This window comes from Rhopilema esculentum, chromosome 7 (genome assembly GCF_057945365.1).
Source record: "Rhopilema esculentum isolate cy_ngs chromosome 7, ASM5794536v1, whole genome shotgun sequence".
Classification (NCBI taxonomy): Eukaryota; Metazoa; Cnidaria; class Scyphozoa; order Rhizostomeae; family Rhizostomatidae; genus Rhopilema; species Rhopilema esculentum.
In genome coordinates, this window is record NC_142821.1 from 5449583 (window position 1) to 5467735 (window position 18153).

An 18153-nucleotide genomic window follows, 5' to 3' on the forward strand; every position below is an offset into this window, starting at 1 on the left:
GGAAATGTTTGTGATATTTAAAGGGTTGGATCCTGTACGTATTCTGTGATTTTTGCTTGTTAAAAATTCTAGTCATTAGTTACTCAGGAAATGATGGCTTGCAAAAAGAACTGGTAGCCAAAGTTTAAAAAAAACAAGTCCCCTGAAATCTTCAAATGTGTTTTTAACTAGTTATGTTGCCCTACCATCCATCTTTACTTCCATGAATGTTAACTAATTGCTCTAAGAATTTTGTTCAAATTACTGCTAGATTTTGTATTTATATACACATCAGCTAGGTGTAACTGCAAATAGAACTCACCAAAACAAAATTGGCAAGTTTTTGAAGGTTTGTGCTCCATCCAGATCTGGTGCAAAATTGTTTACCACTGCAGACTAACTAAAGATCTAACACATCCACAATTAAAGGCATATGTCAATCAGTCAACTATTCAGAGTTAACTATAGAATTTGTGATGTGTTTTTGATCACAAAAACAGTGCAAATTAGCTAATTGGATAGGTAACGATAAGTCTTTGTGTAGTCCAACTAATGGGAAATTTCAATGCCTGGTATGCTTGGGAACATAGTGTAATGACCATTGTCAAACCGTAATCAGGTCCTCAATTTTGTCACTGTTATTATCATCTTCCATCGTCTATGTATCCACAGTAATGTAACCAACAACACTTAAGTAGTGTCCCTTTTTTATGTGTATATCCCCTGAATTGTTCAAGTACAATTACTTCTTTGCAGAAACACACATCAAGCATATTCAAAAGTTTGGGGTTAGAATGTCTGAAGGGAATTTTTGATTTATCATAATATTGCCTTTGATTTAACAATGTTGATGGCAGGTAACCTTAGATGCAAGGTAATGAAATCAGCCATGAGAAGTTTTTACTATTTTGACCCATATTGGCACCTTTTTTGTCTATTTAGGCTGATTTGCCATGGCCTCGATAGATCAAATATTTTTAATTGTTCGAAAGTTATAAACATACACTTGTGTTGTTGTTGGTTTGTGGCAGTAACTTGCCTTTCATGTTGATTCAAGAAAGACTGGTTATGAAGCTGTTTCTGCCCTATGGAGATGCAGAATCACAATTTTAAAAAGTGAACATATATATAACAAATAGATTAGATTAAAACTGGTGCAAATTGTTTTAAAATATACACCCTAACTACTGCTGCCCCTACTGACAGAAACAGGAAGGCTTGCTAATAGATGTATGCCAGCTCTTTTATTAAATTATGTTGATACAGAAGCTCTTTGAAAAACTGTTGTTCTGGTCGCAAAAGTATGCTCAAATGATATTACCATTGGAAAATTTAATCCTAGACCTGATGCTAACTTTTTCTGAAAAAGTTGCTTTTCAAACTGACCTCTTAACAGTCCTAATATTTTTTTTATCGAATTTTTTAGATGTTCAGACTGCCATCTCTAATGAAGATGTTAAAAGATATTTCAATGTCGTCTGGCAAGTATTAATGTTATTTGCTTTTTATTGCTTCTTCCAGCTTGCATTCATTTGCATTGAATGATACTAAGCTCCTGCAAGCCTTTTTTTGGATTTTTATCTCTAAGTTACTTCTCTCTTTACTGATGAAGTTGTTACTTTGATTTGCATCTGCATTAAATTTGAACTCATGTTCTATGAAACTGTTCTGTGAATTATTTTTTTTTGATTTCCTAGGTGCAAGGCATCAAGGAAGAAAGTAAGTAAATATCTGTCTCTCCTTGTCTGATGCGAAAACATGATTTCAATGCAGTATATGGAGCCTTAAAAACACGCATTCTTAAATCATTTCTTCAGTTTTCACACAACTTTAACAATGAATATTTCTGGTGGCATAATGATAAAGGAAAGCTTAGGAGTATAGCCAGGGATCTTACCAAATTTGATGCTCAAAATGTTTTAGGTGCAGTTCCCAGCAATCCCTTTTGCCACCAACAATGGTAGCAGTCTTCACGAAACCCTTTAAAAATGTTGATATTTTTACCCCAACTTTAAAAAATGTCTCATCAAAAGGGATATGAAAGCAGTTTTGAAAACAGCAGATTTGAAAATGGCACAATTTGAAAACAATAAATACAATAAAATACAATAGAGAGAATGCTAAGAATGTCAGTCAATTCTGGTATGTTTATTTGTAAAGAAAAACAGAAAGGTTGAAATCTAAGTGAATGTTTCAGGCTATATTCAAAACTTTAATACAAAAACTGTCTGCAAAGGTCATTCTCTTTCATCTGTCTTTATCATTTCATTGAATGTTACAAAATTTCATGCTTCTGGTTTAAAAATAATGGACTGAACTGTTTTTAGCACAAGACCTGGGACAATGATGGTAAAGTTTCCTTTCTTTTCAACCCAATCATTTTTTATTGCTTTATTCATAAATGAAAATATGTACTTTCAATTTCAACATGCATATTTAGACACAGAATTAATGCCTTGCACAATATTGAATGTATTTTTCATATTATCCAAAAACTGCTACCAAGATAAAGTTTTTCGTTTTTGTTGACAATTTGAAGTAGATTCAAAGAAGACTTTAAAGAGGAAAGCACCCTGGCTTGATTAATGTTTTATTTGATCCTTGCTGAGACAAGTGACAACTGACACAAGCTTTTTCAATGGTTTAAAATGAAGGAAATTAAGCTTTAGGTTCCAAAAACAATGATTCTTTATTGTATGTTATCTTTCCAACCATTGGCTATGTTGTTTGTTTACAACTGCTGTCTTAATGTGGAAACATTAGATTGAAATAAAGCATGGCTTTTCTTTATCTGTTATTTTGGACTGCAGTAAACATCTGCTACAAAAAAGCAAAAATTATATGGATTGTAAACAAGTTTGTCAAAATAGTGATGATTATGAAATAGTGATGATTATGAAATGGAATTTTTTTATTTTTTCCAGTTTGTTTTTGTTGTTTCTTTGTTAACATTGAATTTGATTATACATTTCTTTTCAGGTATCCTTATTGTGAATGGCAGATTTGCTACATTGAAAGACTTGGAGGGCAAGGAGTATGTAATTCAGATACTGGTTATTGAATTCTTCTTCCCCATTGATGCCTTTTCCTTTATCTTTTGCTTATAGCCATTTTACTATGATGGATTCCATTTGATCGTAAGAAATTACTTTATTTTGCATCCTAAGCATTGGACGAACTTCAGGCTTGAAGTCATCAGAACTCGAGTCCCTGTGTGAAGGCTCCACCTTGTCTATTGGTGGCAAAGATGTAGAGGTAATCCTTACACTCATTCATTAAAGTGGCATGGAATTTCTGTTTTTTTATTTCGCAAGGAATATTCAAATTAATTTATAATGAATGCCAGGATATGAAGGCAAATCATATAGATCAAGACAATATTAAGTTGCAACATTTAATGAAGGAGATGGCTCTGCCTATAATATAGGGTATAAGGCTGTATGCAACTGACCAGTAAATAATAATTTTCATTACCTGGACTCTCGTCATATGATCTGCTATTATTGGGAAAATTTTCTTAAAACCTACTGATTTTTATTTTAAAAGATTTTGAACGAATTATCGGAGGATTCTTATAAAAGTGGGCGATGTTTCAGCCAAACAATTGAAGAAACCAATTTGCCTGCCGGTAGGTACTTCACTTACATATTTTGCACATGGCCTGCATTTGAAAGGTCTCAAGACCTGTTCCGATTGGCTTGTGCATGCTTTTCTTACATTCTGCAAGATATCTTTTCCCTTATACAAGATTAGTAACATGTAATGCTTTATTACTATACAAGATTAGTAACATCAAGACGAAATTTCATTACAGTCTCTTATGACACCGGCTCAAATTCTTTAATTTGACTCAATCTCAAATTTAGGCAATATGTTGCGTCTGCCAACTGTTCAGGCACTGCAGGGCATTTATGACTGAACAATTCGATTGGATATTTAACAATTTTTTTATTCTATTTCAAGTTATTTTTGTACGATACCCATAAATGTCAATTCTTAATACAAATAAGGGTAATAAAGATATAGAAAATAATATGAACAAATTATAAACTCATTTCTATTTTTCCATGAGTTTTCCATTCAGACCAGTGTACGGAAAAGTCTTTTTACGGTAGTCTAAATTCAGCCTTGGGACTTGGAGATCAGTCTTATTTCTTGTATCATACTTGCTTATTGTAATCTTTTTAGTAAATTTATCATGCAGACTCTCGGGACATTTCTTGTTGATTGTCTTAAACATCAGAACGGTCAAGTTTGAACAGATGATCGATGCTAAATGTTGGTCGAATTGAAGAGTCATTAGAGGATAGCTCCTTTAATTTAAATTACGTAACATCTGTTCTTAAATTTATTTTTCTATGATGACAACAATCTTCTATGATCTTTTTAGGAAAAACGATGCTGACCTACAATGCACCATTTTCTCTTTCCCACTCTGCACTTCCTCGAAGTTCTTGCTTATCTAAGTTAGCTAAGGTATGTTTCAGCAAACGGCTGCATTACATCTTCATTGCTGCTTTACTCTATGATTTCTTTTGCGTCACATTTTGAGAATTCAATGTATTTTTCTTACTTATAGTTTTATACAAAAGGCAAACTTTATTGAAATGTCCATTCACTTTTAACAGCTTGCAAATGTGATGCAAGGAAACTTTAAGAGAATGCTAAGATATATCTCTAAGATAAACTTGGGTAGAATGCAGATAAACATAAAGCTACCCGTTTTTTGATGGACCACTGAAAATTTCGATTGAAGAGAGCATAATCTTTCAAGCAAAGAAAAGGTCCATATTGAGGTCAAAAATAGTTTAGCAATGTCAGAACTAATGCCGATATGCCTTTTATCCATACCGATCAGTGTTGTCTCATAAAAGCTATGTAAACCAATATTAAATCTTTTAATAGCACAACTGTTGGGACGAAAGCTATAGTTGTCGCTTTACATCATATCAATGTTCTTGAAAGAACAGGAAATTTTCGTTGAAATTGAAATATCACGAGGGCTGGTGAAATTTGAAATGCATAGTTCAAATGCATAGGAAATGTGTGAAAATTAGATTTATAGCCATATTGGGGCACTACCAAATCAGGGTGTGACAACATCACGTCTCTTTAAAGAAATATCATAAGGACAGAATAAAAGATGCAACGCTAAATACAAACAGACTTCTTGCCCTAGATGCTAAGGTAGCTAATATCAAAGGTGTACGGCGTTCAGACTTTTATTTCGAGTATCTTGTATCGTTTTTCGCATTGTTTTTTTGTCCTCACGAAGACCTTGCTTGTCTTTCTGATCCAAATAGCCGAAAACCATTAGACCAAGACACAACCCTGAAGCAGATGGTGCTGTAGTACTACCCAGGCCTAATTCTAACCTTCAGGTAATTTTAAATGCTTTTTCCACTTTTTTGTACGCCGAGTAGCTCCGTTTCTCGACTGGCTTACGCGTCGATTGGCTTAAAGCCTATTGTAAGTCACGTGATCTGTTTCTCAACTAGTCAACCGCCATTTCAGTAGAAGGTAGACTAATTTCCCCAGAACGAGAATTTAGCCAATTTACCACCATTCTTTTAGAAAAACAATCACCCCAGATATATTTGACGATCAAGCACTTTTAAATCGCTGAAAGGTTATTCCTTCCTTGTCTCCGTTTCGGAGCATCGTTTAAACAATTGCTTTGGTATGATTCAGATTTTTTGAAAAAGCTTATCTTAAACTAGAGAGTATACGTGTCTTTTATCTCATTCTTTGAAATTGAGATTTGAGGAAATAGAAAAACTCCCCATTCAACTTAGCAAGATTTTGAAGATTTTCTTTTATCACCCTTTTGTTTGTATCTGCCACGCACCTACCTTTAACTATCTCCCCAGTTGTTGATTAGTTTTCAAGCATTGCTTCCTTCTAATTTTTGCTGAATTTGTTTCAGTGGAAGCAAAATAAGCAGGGCTGTCCTATAGTGGATGTAGTAGTTGACCCAGTCATATCATCGCACTTACGTCCACATCAAAAGGATGGCGTCATATTCTTGTACAAATGCATTATGGGAATGGGAGAATTCAATGGCAATGGAGCCATTCTTGCGTAAGATCAAGTCTCTTTTGGAAGGTTGCTTCGTACCTTAGAGTTAACCCTTCTTATCATATTATGCTGCTATGGCCATTTCGAAGGGAAATTAGCTGCAGGAGTAAGCCTTTGTTTGTATGAAGAGAAGGACAATAGCCAATTGTTTGAAACAATGGAAAGTCATTGGGGCTAGAGATGCCATTGCCAACGTAGTTTGTATGTTACAAAGGTCCTGTCTGCTGCTGTATTTGAGAGCTATCGAGTTGCTTATTGATCTTTCCCAACATTTGCTTATTTGTTGGTGGTTTATATATTCTGATTTTAGTATTGGGCAAGAGTTTGACTACAGAGTTATGACATTTAGAAAAAAAAAAGTTTTGCATATTTAAAGAAAAGTTATGCATATTCAAGTATCTCGCTATTTTTGCCTCACAACGTTTAAAGAAAAGTTATGCATATTCAAGTATCTCGCTATTTTTGCCTCACAACTCGATATATCTGGGTAAATTTACCTCAAGAACCGAAGTACCGAGGGAATAGGTAAAATAAAAGGTCGATGTATCAACTGATTTGAAGAATTTCATCCCCTGCTCCTCGACTCTAGAAGCTCAATTTGCACTGCTGATTCGAATATGACTTCAAATAAACAATTTTCAAATGAATTTGAATTTCAGCGATGAAATGGGTCTTGGTAAGACCCTCCAATGCATTTCCTTAATATGGTATGTTTTTATAGGTATTTTATTTTTTATTTCCTGTTCACATGATAATAAACTTTGTGTAGCAATTCTGTTAGGCCATTTCGAGACCTTCTATTTTTTATTTCCTAGGTTGCAATATACCATTTCAAAATATAACCAACAGAGCTGCAAAAACACTGACAGAATAATTACTCTTTAGTTTACGTAACTTGGTACAGCTGTAAAACCTTCCCTTCCCTCGAATAGGTAAAGGAAACTTAGCGGTTTTTAATATTCCACCGTATGGATTGATTGGTATGATTCATGAGTAGGTCCGGATGTGAAGACAATTCCTTGCTAGATAAAGGCCGTTTAAGATATATTTGTGTCACGGAAAAAACATTAGTCTGCCTGTCTTAGATTCTGAAGGAACCTGATGAAGATACTTTTGAGGGATAAAATTTCAATGTTAGTATTTATGCCTATTTAGATAAAGTCATCAATATTGTTGCACTGCTCGTTGTTTAAGCATGTTCTCGGGCGATAGATGAATCTTGCTGCCTTTGATAAAATAGAAAAGGTCTATGTCAAGAATTGTTTATATGCGACTTTATGAAAGGAATGCCCACTCCCGACCATCAACTTTGCCGTACACGAAATATTGCCTGACTAAAATGCAATTCAGCATTTGTTTCATCTTTTCCCCTTCCTTAATACCTTCAATTTTTGGTAAACCATGAAACATCACAGAATTTCCAAGTTCCTCTAGCTCTTTTTATGTCTTCTTGAGCACACAATACTTCTCAAGCCATAACTCTTTATTCTAACCTTTGTATTTATGACCAAAGAACAAAAAGGCGTTTATCAATCTATATACAATCACCTTTTATGACGTCTTTATTGCCGGCCAGATAGGGAGGGATAGAAAGTGTATAAGACAACGTTTACCTTTCAGGACGCTGCTGAAGCAAGGTCCGTATTCCTCGAAACCGGTAATTAAAAGAGCTTTGGTGGTCACGCCAGGAAGTCTTGTGAAGGTAACTCCTCCACCGCTGCTTGACAAAAAAACCGGGGGTGTTTGCTTGTTCATGAACGCCAGTTTTCGTCACTTGCATACCGATGCTTATATAAACCGATACCAAACTCAATGCATAAATTATCTTCTATCCCAAAACGCCCTTTTTGTGGAAAGCGCGTGCTTATGATTGAATTTCGGCCCCCCAGCCCCCTGGTCCTCGGTGCTTGTATAGTGTTATTTGCTGAAGTCTACTCAATGCTGGATTTGTTAGATAAAACACAGATAAAATGATATAGACAAAAAGTCAGGAACCCATAGGAGATTGTCCTTTTCAAAAATGTGTAAATTAATTGTAAATATGTATTTAGATGTTTTAAAAGACGATCGAGTGCATGTATTTGTTTGATTATGCCTTCTTTTTTTCTCTCACGTTGTCTTTATATCTTTAAGAACTGGTACACAGAATTTAAAAAGTGGCTTGGAAGTGAGAGGGTCAGAGTGCTTGCTGTAAGCTCTGCAAAACATATAGAGGTAGGTTACCATTTTTTAATATAAGCCCTTTTACTACGATTAATTGTCGATTTGATGAGACATTCTTTGACATGTGCTTACTAGCACAAGTATCATTTTGATTATGAAAGAGATTGTTAATAGTGCTTGTGAAAGAACGCTGCAGCGACAATAATGATGGTGGGTGATGTTTATTCAAAAATGTGCTTGGTAAGCGGTAATCAAATATGGCCGTCTTTAAAGACAATCGAAATGTACAAAAGATGCTTTAGCTATGTGTCAATCAACAATTGACCAATCAGTGAGCTTGATACCACTCGCACGCGTAATGATTGGCTAATATTGGTTATCTGATTATGCATTTTTCGATTGCCTCTGAGGTAAGAAGAGTTATAGTAAAAAGTGATTGGACAATTTGCCTTTTTGGCATCCTGCCTTACATGTTTTGATGCAAGTTCAGTCCTAGTTTCAGAGTTGACCTGTTAACTGTTGATATGCTAAAGTTTGATCAAGGTGCCTCCTTCGCTGCCATTTCATTGCTACGTGGCGTAACGATAGGGGTACTTTATCAAAAATTTTAAGGATATAAAGTAATGATAGGTCTGGAGGTCCAAAATGACACAATACGGAGATACGTCATATTAAATGTTCCGTTGTGGTTTGCATTCTATATGAATATTGCAAACATTATCATTTCTTAAATTTGAACATACTAAGCTTATGTCAAAAAGTGTTTTTATCAATGAAATTTTTCCAATCTTGACATCCAAATTTTTTCTCAATGAAATCCGTTGGCTCTTCGTGATGTAAATATTTTTATGCATGTTTATTTTCTTTTACTTCCTATATTTCTTTGTTTTAGCCCTTTTCTTCCTAAATGCAACTCTACTTCTCATTTAGGAATTTGGGAAGTCACTAATTCACCCAGTGATGGTTGTGAGTTACGAAATGCTGCTTCGCTACATATCAAAAGTAAAATGCTTTGGATTCGATCTGTTAGTTTGTGATGAAGCACACAGACTGAAGAATTTCAGTATTAAGACGTCAGCTGTATGTCAGCGTATTATATTAGCTAATTTGAATTTCAGTTGATATATTTAAATGAAGAGGGACCTACTGATTTTTATAGAGCACACTGTAATAACAGACATCACACTGCAATCACAGATATTTGTTTCCTCGCTTGTTAAAGATATTTTATGGAAGGAAGCAACTGGTTTGAAGAATCCATTTTCATTACAGCGAACTTGCTATAGACCTCTAAAAAGTGTTGCGTCTATAAAAAAGTCAATTTTTCAGATTTTCACCTTGGCCGCGCAACTTTAAGAACTTAAGTATGTTCATAATTTGGCAAGATGTGGCTGACGAACGATTTGAGATTTGTAACGGGTTACTGTTATTCTGGCCTGAACAAATGAACTAGACCACATGGCAGTGATGCGATTAGGACAGTGATCATATCTCGGCCAATCTGCAAAACATTTAGCTGGCTGTGCACAGTCAGACGTTTTCCGTGATGCTTTTTTAGATTATGTGATCCAAGTTAAAAAAAATTGAAATAGGATTTTGTGACGTCATCTCTTTCGAACTCTATTTCGATCAATTTAAGATCTAACAATGACTATACATTTTAGGCGATAACCAGTCTTTGTATTGAGCGTATTATTTTGCTGACGGGGACGCCAATTCAGGTAATTCTTCATTTTACCCACCCTGTCTATTATCTGCCTTAAGCCCCGGGAAAACGACTGGACATTTTCACTGAACATGTACTGGAAAAATATCCAGCGTAAATGTTGCGTCGTTTTGCCACCTTGTCCAGTCTTGTTCAGCGATGTTGAGTTTGTTCAGTCGATTTTGAAAGCAGTCAAAATGTTCAGTGGACAGGATTAAATTTATTTTATTCATAGATGTTGTAGAGAAATGTTCAGTGTTTTGCCACTCCACTGAACATTGTCCAGTCCGCGCACGTGCAATTGATGTAATGGATTGGATTTAGCGCGAATTTATTTACCATATTCAAATTCAATATTAACATCCAATTCGACGAAGAACAGGAAAAGGCATTTCATTAGTAACAACGAGTCTTCTCTGAAGCGATTAGCTTTAGTTCCGATAAGGAAAACGATGACAGAGAGCACGAGTATGGTGATTGTGATGAACCTAGCAGGCCTAGCTCTTCTTCATCCGCAGTATTCCCGCGCACATTCTACCAAAGCGCAAAAGTACACTGGACAATGTTCAGTCGTTTTGCCACCACCAAGAATTTCTGGATGTCCACAAACTGGGCAAAGTGAGCAATGTCCAGTGCATGACCAGTGCAAATGTCCAGTCGTTTTGCCGGGGCTTTATGCTGGATTCGCTTCTCGACCTTTTGAAATTTTTGTAGTTTTCAAATCCGCTTCTCAACCTTTTAAAATTTTTGTAATCTTAAAATTCAAATTAGGATTCAAAACTGATATTGTGAGTTCTAAATTCAAACGAGCATTGGCCCTTCTCTGCCACAAAATTATTTGATATTGCAAAACATCTATTGAGACAATCAATTTGTTTTTTCGGTATTGAAACAAACTTTGCGATGAAATATAACATTTTGCGAGTTTTCTTTGTATTTAAACCATTCTACATTACAGGGGAGATATCTGGACTGACCATTAGAGCCATCTGATCACCTGGAATCTAATTAAACTAAAACATTGAACATTATGAATTAAATTTCATAGAACGTCAATTTTGCTTCTTTGTTTCATGCTTTGTGAAGCAAGCTGTTTGCTTGTTTATATGACACTTCATGAACATTATAAACTTTTCTGTTCCACTTGTTCAACAAAGATTCAAAGATCTTACAATCCCAGCATAAGATAAAGTGAAGCAGATTGAAGCTTTTTAAGATATCCTTTTCTCAAAGATGGCAGTCCACAAGCTACAAATATAAAATTCCACAATTACTTTTTAACTTTTGAAGAATATGAAATATGAAACAAGAGTGTGAAGTTTTAGAGTTTTGAGTTGACAAAGCAAGATTTGGTTCACAGAATTTGAAAATGTATGAATTCTCAATTGACAGGCTTTTTACCATAAAATTTTTTGAAGTTTCAAAGCAGGAATTTTTAAAGTGTAAAGTTCGAGATCACAAGTTCAGGGTTATGGTGTGTAAGTTTATTGTGTGTGAAAGTAAAGAGGATGAATTCTAAGTATGGGAAATTTCAGAGCTCAAATGTTATATTCAGAGAATTCGGTTTTAGGATGTCAAATCTGAGGCCATGCATTTTTAATTTCCAGATTTCTCTAACTCACGGCCTTTTCTTCCGTTTTAGAATGATCTAAAGGAGTTCTTCACTCTGGCGCAGCTTTGCAATCCAGGAATATTTGGTAATTTTCTAGCTGAATGTAGCTATAAGTTTTAGTTTGAGCCATACATTCTTCAACAGAACCAAGAATTCCTCGAAATTAGAGGTATTCAGAATTAAATAAACAAGTTCAAAATTGGCTGAGGTCTGATGTTGCTGTATTTTTTATTTTTAAGGTCACGTGGCTCTGCCTCAGCCATGATCCTATCGCGTTATCGCATTAAGGAACTGTTTTACATAAAATGTTTTCCAAAAATATATCCGCTGTTGGTAGGATTTTGTTAGTTTGGGTAATATAATGTCTGTTATTGATCAGTTGCAGCCTCTCCTGCTGAATGCAAAATCTCCAGATGTTCAGTTCCATTTTCATCCTTTCTCAGTCATGCCCCCTTGCTAGTGCATTATTTTTTGCGATCAATTCCAAAATCTTCTTGACTTTTATCTTTTCTCTCTTTTGTTGTGAGAAAGCCTTTCCTAAAGCTTCTTTTAAACACTGGGGCGCTTTTTTATGTCTTAATTCTTGAACTTACGATTTCTTCATTCTCTAAGTTTAGAAAAACAATTTACATACTTTGCATATCTTTATTTAGGTGTGCCTTGGAATTTTTATGCATCTATCGATGTTTTTATGTCTTCTAAATTACAAGTTGTGTTTTGTGTATATTACCAATTGAATTTTCGCATGGTCACCCAAGGGGGGGGGGATTGACAAGGGTACTAATATATTTTTAGAATAATAGAGCTCAGGGTCTTTTTTGGATCAAGGATTTGTGCCAAAATTATTCTTCCAGGTCAGTCAATGGTAGAATTACTTTTTGAATTCATTTTTGAGGAGGGTTAGAAAAACATTTTCGGACCAGTGTTCATGCTAGAAATGATTTTTTTGGGGTTGATTGTTTGCACCCCTAGCCTTCCTTTTCTAAGCCTTTCTAAGCTTTTTATTGTACTCACGGTAAATCTATCAATAAAACATGTCGTGTGCACATTCTGGTTTATTGTCGTTCTAGGCTCATTTTTATTTTGTTAGATTTTTGTATATTTATTCTCAGGTACCTCATCATCATTTCGTCAAGTGTTTGAAAATCCAATCAACAAAAGTCAACAACCAAACTGCTCGGTTGATGATGATGAGCTTGGCAAACAGAGAGCTGCTGAGGTAAATTTAATCATTTTTATATTAGTGATTTTTAAGTATTTTACCCCATTTTCATTTGAAATAGATGCATATTTATTCTGCTAAGGTTTATACTCTGACATCATCTACATCTTTCCTTTGCGCTCAGCTTTTCTTTTTAGCTTAAAAACAGAGAGCGGTAGTAGTGGTAGCGAAGTGGCGTAAAATTGTCTTTTTTCGAGTGGAATTTGACAGAAAATCTCATATCCCCTTACTTTCTCTCGAGTTCTGATCATCTTAACTGATCGTATGTTTCATGAATTATGGCGCCAGAAAACCGGTATAGTTATAATCACTTTTGCTCTGATATAAGCTGCCATTAATTTGCTTGTATTTTTAATAGCTCAAATTGTGGCTGTGCACGAATAATGAGCTATTAATAAGATAATTGTAATTGTACGATCTCACCAATCCTTATCTTTATTTTCTTGATTTTGGTTTAAGCTGCCTAAGACCATCGACACAATGAAAACAAATCTGCTGTGTTTTTGTGCGTTTTTACTTCAGCGAAATGAAAACTAACTAATTAAAAATCTAATGGAAAATTATATACATATCCGATGGTTAGTTACGTTTAACAAATAAGGTGGCGTAGGAAAGGAAAGGCTAGGCCAATTGTGAATATTTTATGAATTGAGGTGTATGTAGATTTGTAGGATTAATTAGGGCCTAAACAAGACAGGAAATTTTGACATAGTGATATGTTCGTAAAGTGCAGTGATGAGGTAGTGATGTAAAAAATTTCCTGTAGGCAAAATAAAAAAGTGAAAATGTATGGCGATAGATGAAGACAAATTAGAATGAATGGAGTCATTACATATTCAGATTCCTATTGTAGATCATACTACTTTTGAAAAGTTGATGGGGATTCTTAAAGTTCTAGATAAAGTTGAAAAAGAAATAATTTTGATTGGTGACACCAACTGTGACTTGAAATGCGCAAAAAATGCGAATGCTAAAAAGCTTAGGCTGATTTACTCTGAGTACCAACTCGAACAACTTATTAAGAGTTTTACACGGGTTGCTATGACAATCACTGAATCTGGCGAGCAAATCGTAACTAAGACGCTCATTGACCATTTCTCTTCCTCCTGTCCAATATATATTCTAGAGGCAGTAAAGACCGGGGTGGTTGGCCACTATCTGATTTATGGTTTACGGAAAATAAATCCTTGGAGGCGCAAAAGAAATAAGCAGAAGTTGTCGAGTCTCGCAACATGAAAAAATATGGTAAAATGCTATTCCGTAAGGACCTAGACCAGATTGACTGGGCAAATATCCTTAGTCCACTTGATAATGATCCAGTTAGTATTGCAGCTACGTTTCATGAGATTTTCGAATCGATCCTAAATCTCCATGTAAGGAAGAAGAGGGTTCGTAGCCAATTTGCTCCCTTGTTCTCCGTTTCTCTCAAAAATCTAATGATAAAAAGGGATGAGAAATCACCTGAAAAAGGGTCTGCTTATAAGAGATTGCATAATCAAGTAGCAAAGAGAGCGCAGCGCAAAAACAGATTATTATCACGGCCTAATCAATGAAAATGTAGGAAATCCAAAGAAAATGTGGAATACCATGAACAAAGTACTTGACGAAAGTCAGCATTCAGTAAAACTTTCCAGTGTCGAAGTGGATGGTAAATATCTCTCTCGAGACAAAGATATCCTAGAGGCACTAAATAAGCTTTTTGTTTCAGTTGGTCCAAATTTGCACAGAACTCAGCCAGTTTTCCAACATACAGCTGAAAATAGTGTTGCCTGAAACAAGTAATATTTAAATTAAAAAAACTAGAATCTAAAAATTCTAGTTTCTTCTCTGTCGTGATTTGGAAACGATTTTCCAGACGCTGTGGAGGACAACAGCAGTCAATCCTAGAACTCGGAAATAAACGTTTTGTGCCTCGGAAATGAATGAATTGAAACAATAAACTTTTGCTTGGAACACGGATGGAACTCAGTCAAAACAGCATCTGGAACTCGGAAATGAGACCATACTTGTAAGAGAGCTGTATAATGGCCCGTAGTTGATTGGCTACCTATTGTTTCTGTTCTATTGTGAAACTGCAAAACACTGAATTCGAAATGGCGACTGCAGATGTCTTATACTCACGACCATCGCAGCATTCTAGCAGATTTCTAAGCATTTGAGATAAAACCAGGAGATATCGTTAATTTTCCAGGAGTGTCAACTACCTTTGCTTTAAATTGCGGTCTTTGATGGCACGGAAAACCTATGCTCAAACGGAACATCATATTTTGATGAATAGACTGGTGTCTACAGAGGCAAAACAACAAATTGCGAGCAAAACAAAAGAGAAAACTTTGCCGTGGCATCCAAAACAAACAAAGGGTATTGAGAAAGGGAGAGGGTTGAAAAATTTTCACAGAGGCACTGTTTTTTGTCGGAAAGAAGTCTAGAATCTAGATTTTGTGAGTAGATAGTACCTACCACCCCCCTCCCCCCCTCATGGTACCAAAATGCATAAATATGAATAATAATGTTGTCTTATGCACAATGATCAATGCATTATCTGAAAGTCCCTAGCCTTGGCCTGGTTTTTTGCTAGATGCGCCCCTGAAATTCCCAGACATTTGGGAACTTGCAAGAGTAAGTCCTATATTTAAATCGAGTTCCAAAAAAGATATCAAGAATTATAGGCCAATTTCAGTTATTTCAATTTTTCCTAGGATTCTGGAGGGGATAGTTGACGATCAGTTATTTGACTTCCTTCTTGAAAATAATGTTATCACCAAGAATCAGTCGGTTTTTCGTAAACTGTACTCAACAATAACATCTTTGATATGCAGTACCAATTATTGGTATGAAAATATCGATTCCAAAAATTGACCTTGACCATCTTTCTTGACCTAAGAAAAGCATTTGATGCTGTTGACCACTCAATAATGTTAAAAAAATTGGGGAGATACGGTATAAGAAACACAGCTTGGAATTGGTTTCAATCCTACTTAGATCAACGGAAACAATTTTGTTCAGTTAACGGTCAGAGATCAATGACAAGCGAGGTTATGTGTGGTATACCTCAGGGCTCCTGCTTAGGCCCTCTTCTTTTTCTAGTATACCTGAGTGACCTTGAGCAATGTTTGAAATATTCACAAGCTAGTATCTATGCTGATGATACAAATGTCATGATCGTATCAAATGATGTTGAAGAGCTGGTCTTCGAGGCACAGCAGGAATTACTAAACCTCTCGGAGTGGATGAGAGTAAATAAGTCCTAACCTTGAAAAGACTGAATATATGATAATAGGTCATTCTCGTAAAGTAAATGTGTTAAATATCTCGAGTGCGCTCAAGCTCAAGCTGATATTTAGCGTGTCACGAAGACTAAATCTCTAGGATTAATTGTAGATAAAACCTAAAGTGGGATGAGCAACACAAAGTTGTAAAAAGAAACGTTTGTGGAGGACTTAGGTCACTAAAAATGTTAAAAAATATAATTCCCCATAAAGAACTTTGCAGTGTCTACTACTCCACTGTCGAAAGTCACCTACAGTATGCTAACGTTATTTGGGGCAGCCTCCGAAAAACTAAACTTGATACCCTCCAACTTGCAGGACCGCGCTCTATCAATAATTGAAAGCGCCAAATTAAAGGAAAACTGGACATGTAACTGGTTGAGCGTTGAAAATCTCATTCGATTCGATCGATCGGTCATGACGTATAAGATTATGAAGAAATTAAGCCCAGAAAGCCTTTGGCATAAATTTCAGCAAAGATCCTCGTAATCAAACTATGCAACAAGGTACTGTAGGGTTCTGAATATTCCTAGAATAAATAAAGAGCATGTGAAAAAAAGTTTTAACCACTCTGCTCTTAAAGCCTGGAACGACGTTCCAATTGATATTAGAGATCTCCCGACTATTTGTCGCTTTAAAAAACAACTAAAGGAGTACTTGAAGAGCTGACAGATTGTCTATTTAAACACGACCCCCTGGTAGAACAGTATTTTAGATTGAAATTATTATTTTTTTAATTGAACAAATGTATTTATACTTAATTGATATTGTGTTAGGGTAGCTGATAGGTTGAATCGTGTAAAAAGAAATATTGCTACTATTATTGTTGTTTGTTCTCCGCGCGTTGCGGTCATTCCACATTTTCCACATGGTTATGAAACCCGGAAAAGTTATGAAACAATAACCATTTGTTGGCGATGCTGTTATTCAAGTAGCGACTGGCACTGTAGAATCAAATTGGTGTCAGCTGATGATGTGATCAGACCAACTTTAGACTTAAGGACAGGTGAGTTTTTTTGGTTTATCCAGTAAGTATAGTTTAGGCCCCGTTCACACGGGAATGATTGCATACCGTTCCAATAGCGTTCCAACTTTTTAAACAAGTAAACAAACATTCCACACAGGAACAGAAAGATTACCTGCCAATTTTTTGTTCTGTTCAAACATATTTAATTTACGAAGCCATGACATTAGGAAGATTCGTTCAGTCGAAATATGATAATTTAAAATAAACGATATTTCGCGAGCATATTGACAGCGATATCTTTTTGAATAACATGATTCAAAGGTAATTAAAATTTTTTAATTTATAGAAGTGGGGGCAAAAAGTCATTTCTGATAGAACTTTGAAGAAAATTCAGGGATAAAAGGAAAAATTGTTGGAAGAAAGTTGCTCCCGACTATATTTTTAGTACACGAAGATGTGTATTTTGGTCTGATTGTAGAGATGTAATAGGGTAAACAATTTTCTGCTGGTTCTTTCGATGTTTGTCTCTTCAAAGCAAACAAGCTTTTGCTAATAAAGAAGTATTTTTTAGCTTTGAATGCGAAAGAACTGGGTAAAAGTTAACACTTCAGTTTCTTTTCAAAATTCTTAAAATATTTTCATCTTTTAATTTTGCTTTTAATTTGACTTTGTACTGTAAGGTAGGGTGATTGAATCTTCATTATCAATAGGGTGTTTCTGGCTCAGAAGAATGCTAGCCACTGCTTAACGTTGATTGTTAAAACCTTATGTTGGTCGGTATAATGCCCTAAAGCCTGAAGAAAGAGGGTAAATATGGTTGCACAGAATAGAGATGTCTTACACCGGGTATAGCAGAAGGCTTAATCCACTATGGGCAGTATGATATTTAAAAATCAGTTTGGAATCTCGTTTGGCCTTTTTGTTGAGGGCTCAGTTTATCTTTTAGCATGGCATCCCGAGTTTGGTTGGCATTCACGTTACCACTTGTACTGCAGCAAGTGTTGTGGGCATTCGGGTTACGGATTGTTGACAAAAGTACGTACAATTTATCTATACTTCGGTAGAAACCTTATTATACCTGCTCTTCGATGCCATGGACCATTTTGATTACAGTATCTTTGGGGACAAATGTTTGAGCATAAATCTTAAATCATTGTT

The 18153-nt window shown here is 35.4% G+C and overlaps 1 protein-coding gene across 4 annotated transcripts in view; it reads left to right on the top strand.

The window, feature by feature from the left end:
- Positions 1–18153, top strand: part of LOC135683972 (DNA repair and recombination protein RAD54B) — a 51480-nt gene that overhangs the window by 768 nt on the left and 32559 nt on the right. Inside the window, exons 2-17 of one of the 4 annotated variants that reach the window (XM_089109526.1) lie at positions 1406–1460; positions 1677–1698; positions 2307–2328; positions 2959–3013; positions 3147–3234; positions 3526–3607; positions 4370–4455; positions 5283–5360; positions 5906–6060; positions 6717–6764; positions 7678–7759; positions 8191–8271; positions 9151–9300; positions 9885–9941; positions 11568–11622; positions 12650–12756. In XM_089109526.1, coding sequence (XP_088965652.1) covers positions 1406–1460; positions 1677–1698; positions 2307–2328; positions 2959–3013; positions 3147–3234; positions 3526–3607; positions 4370–4455; positions 5283–5360; positions 5906–6060; positions 6717–6764; positions 7678–7759; positions 8191–8271; positions 9151–9300; positions 9885–9941; positions 11568–11622; positions 12650–12756 — 1223 coding nt within the window. Of the gene's footprint in view, positions 1–1405; positions 1461–1676; positions 1699–2306; positions 2329–2958; positions 3014–3146; positions 3235–3525; positions 3608–4369; positions 4456–5282; positions 5361–5905; positions 6061–6716; positions 6765–7677; positions 7760–8190; positions 8272–9150; positions 9301–9884; positions 9942–11567; positions 11623–12649; positions 12757–16525; positions 17035–17941; positions 18031–18153 lie in introns of those variants that run through there. The other 3 variants (XM_089109522.1, XM_089109524.1, XM_089109525.1) reach the window with 3 other exon arrangements.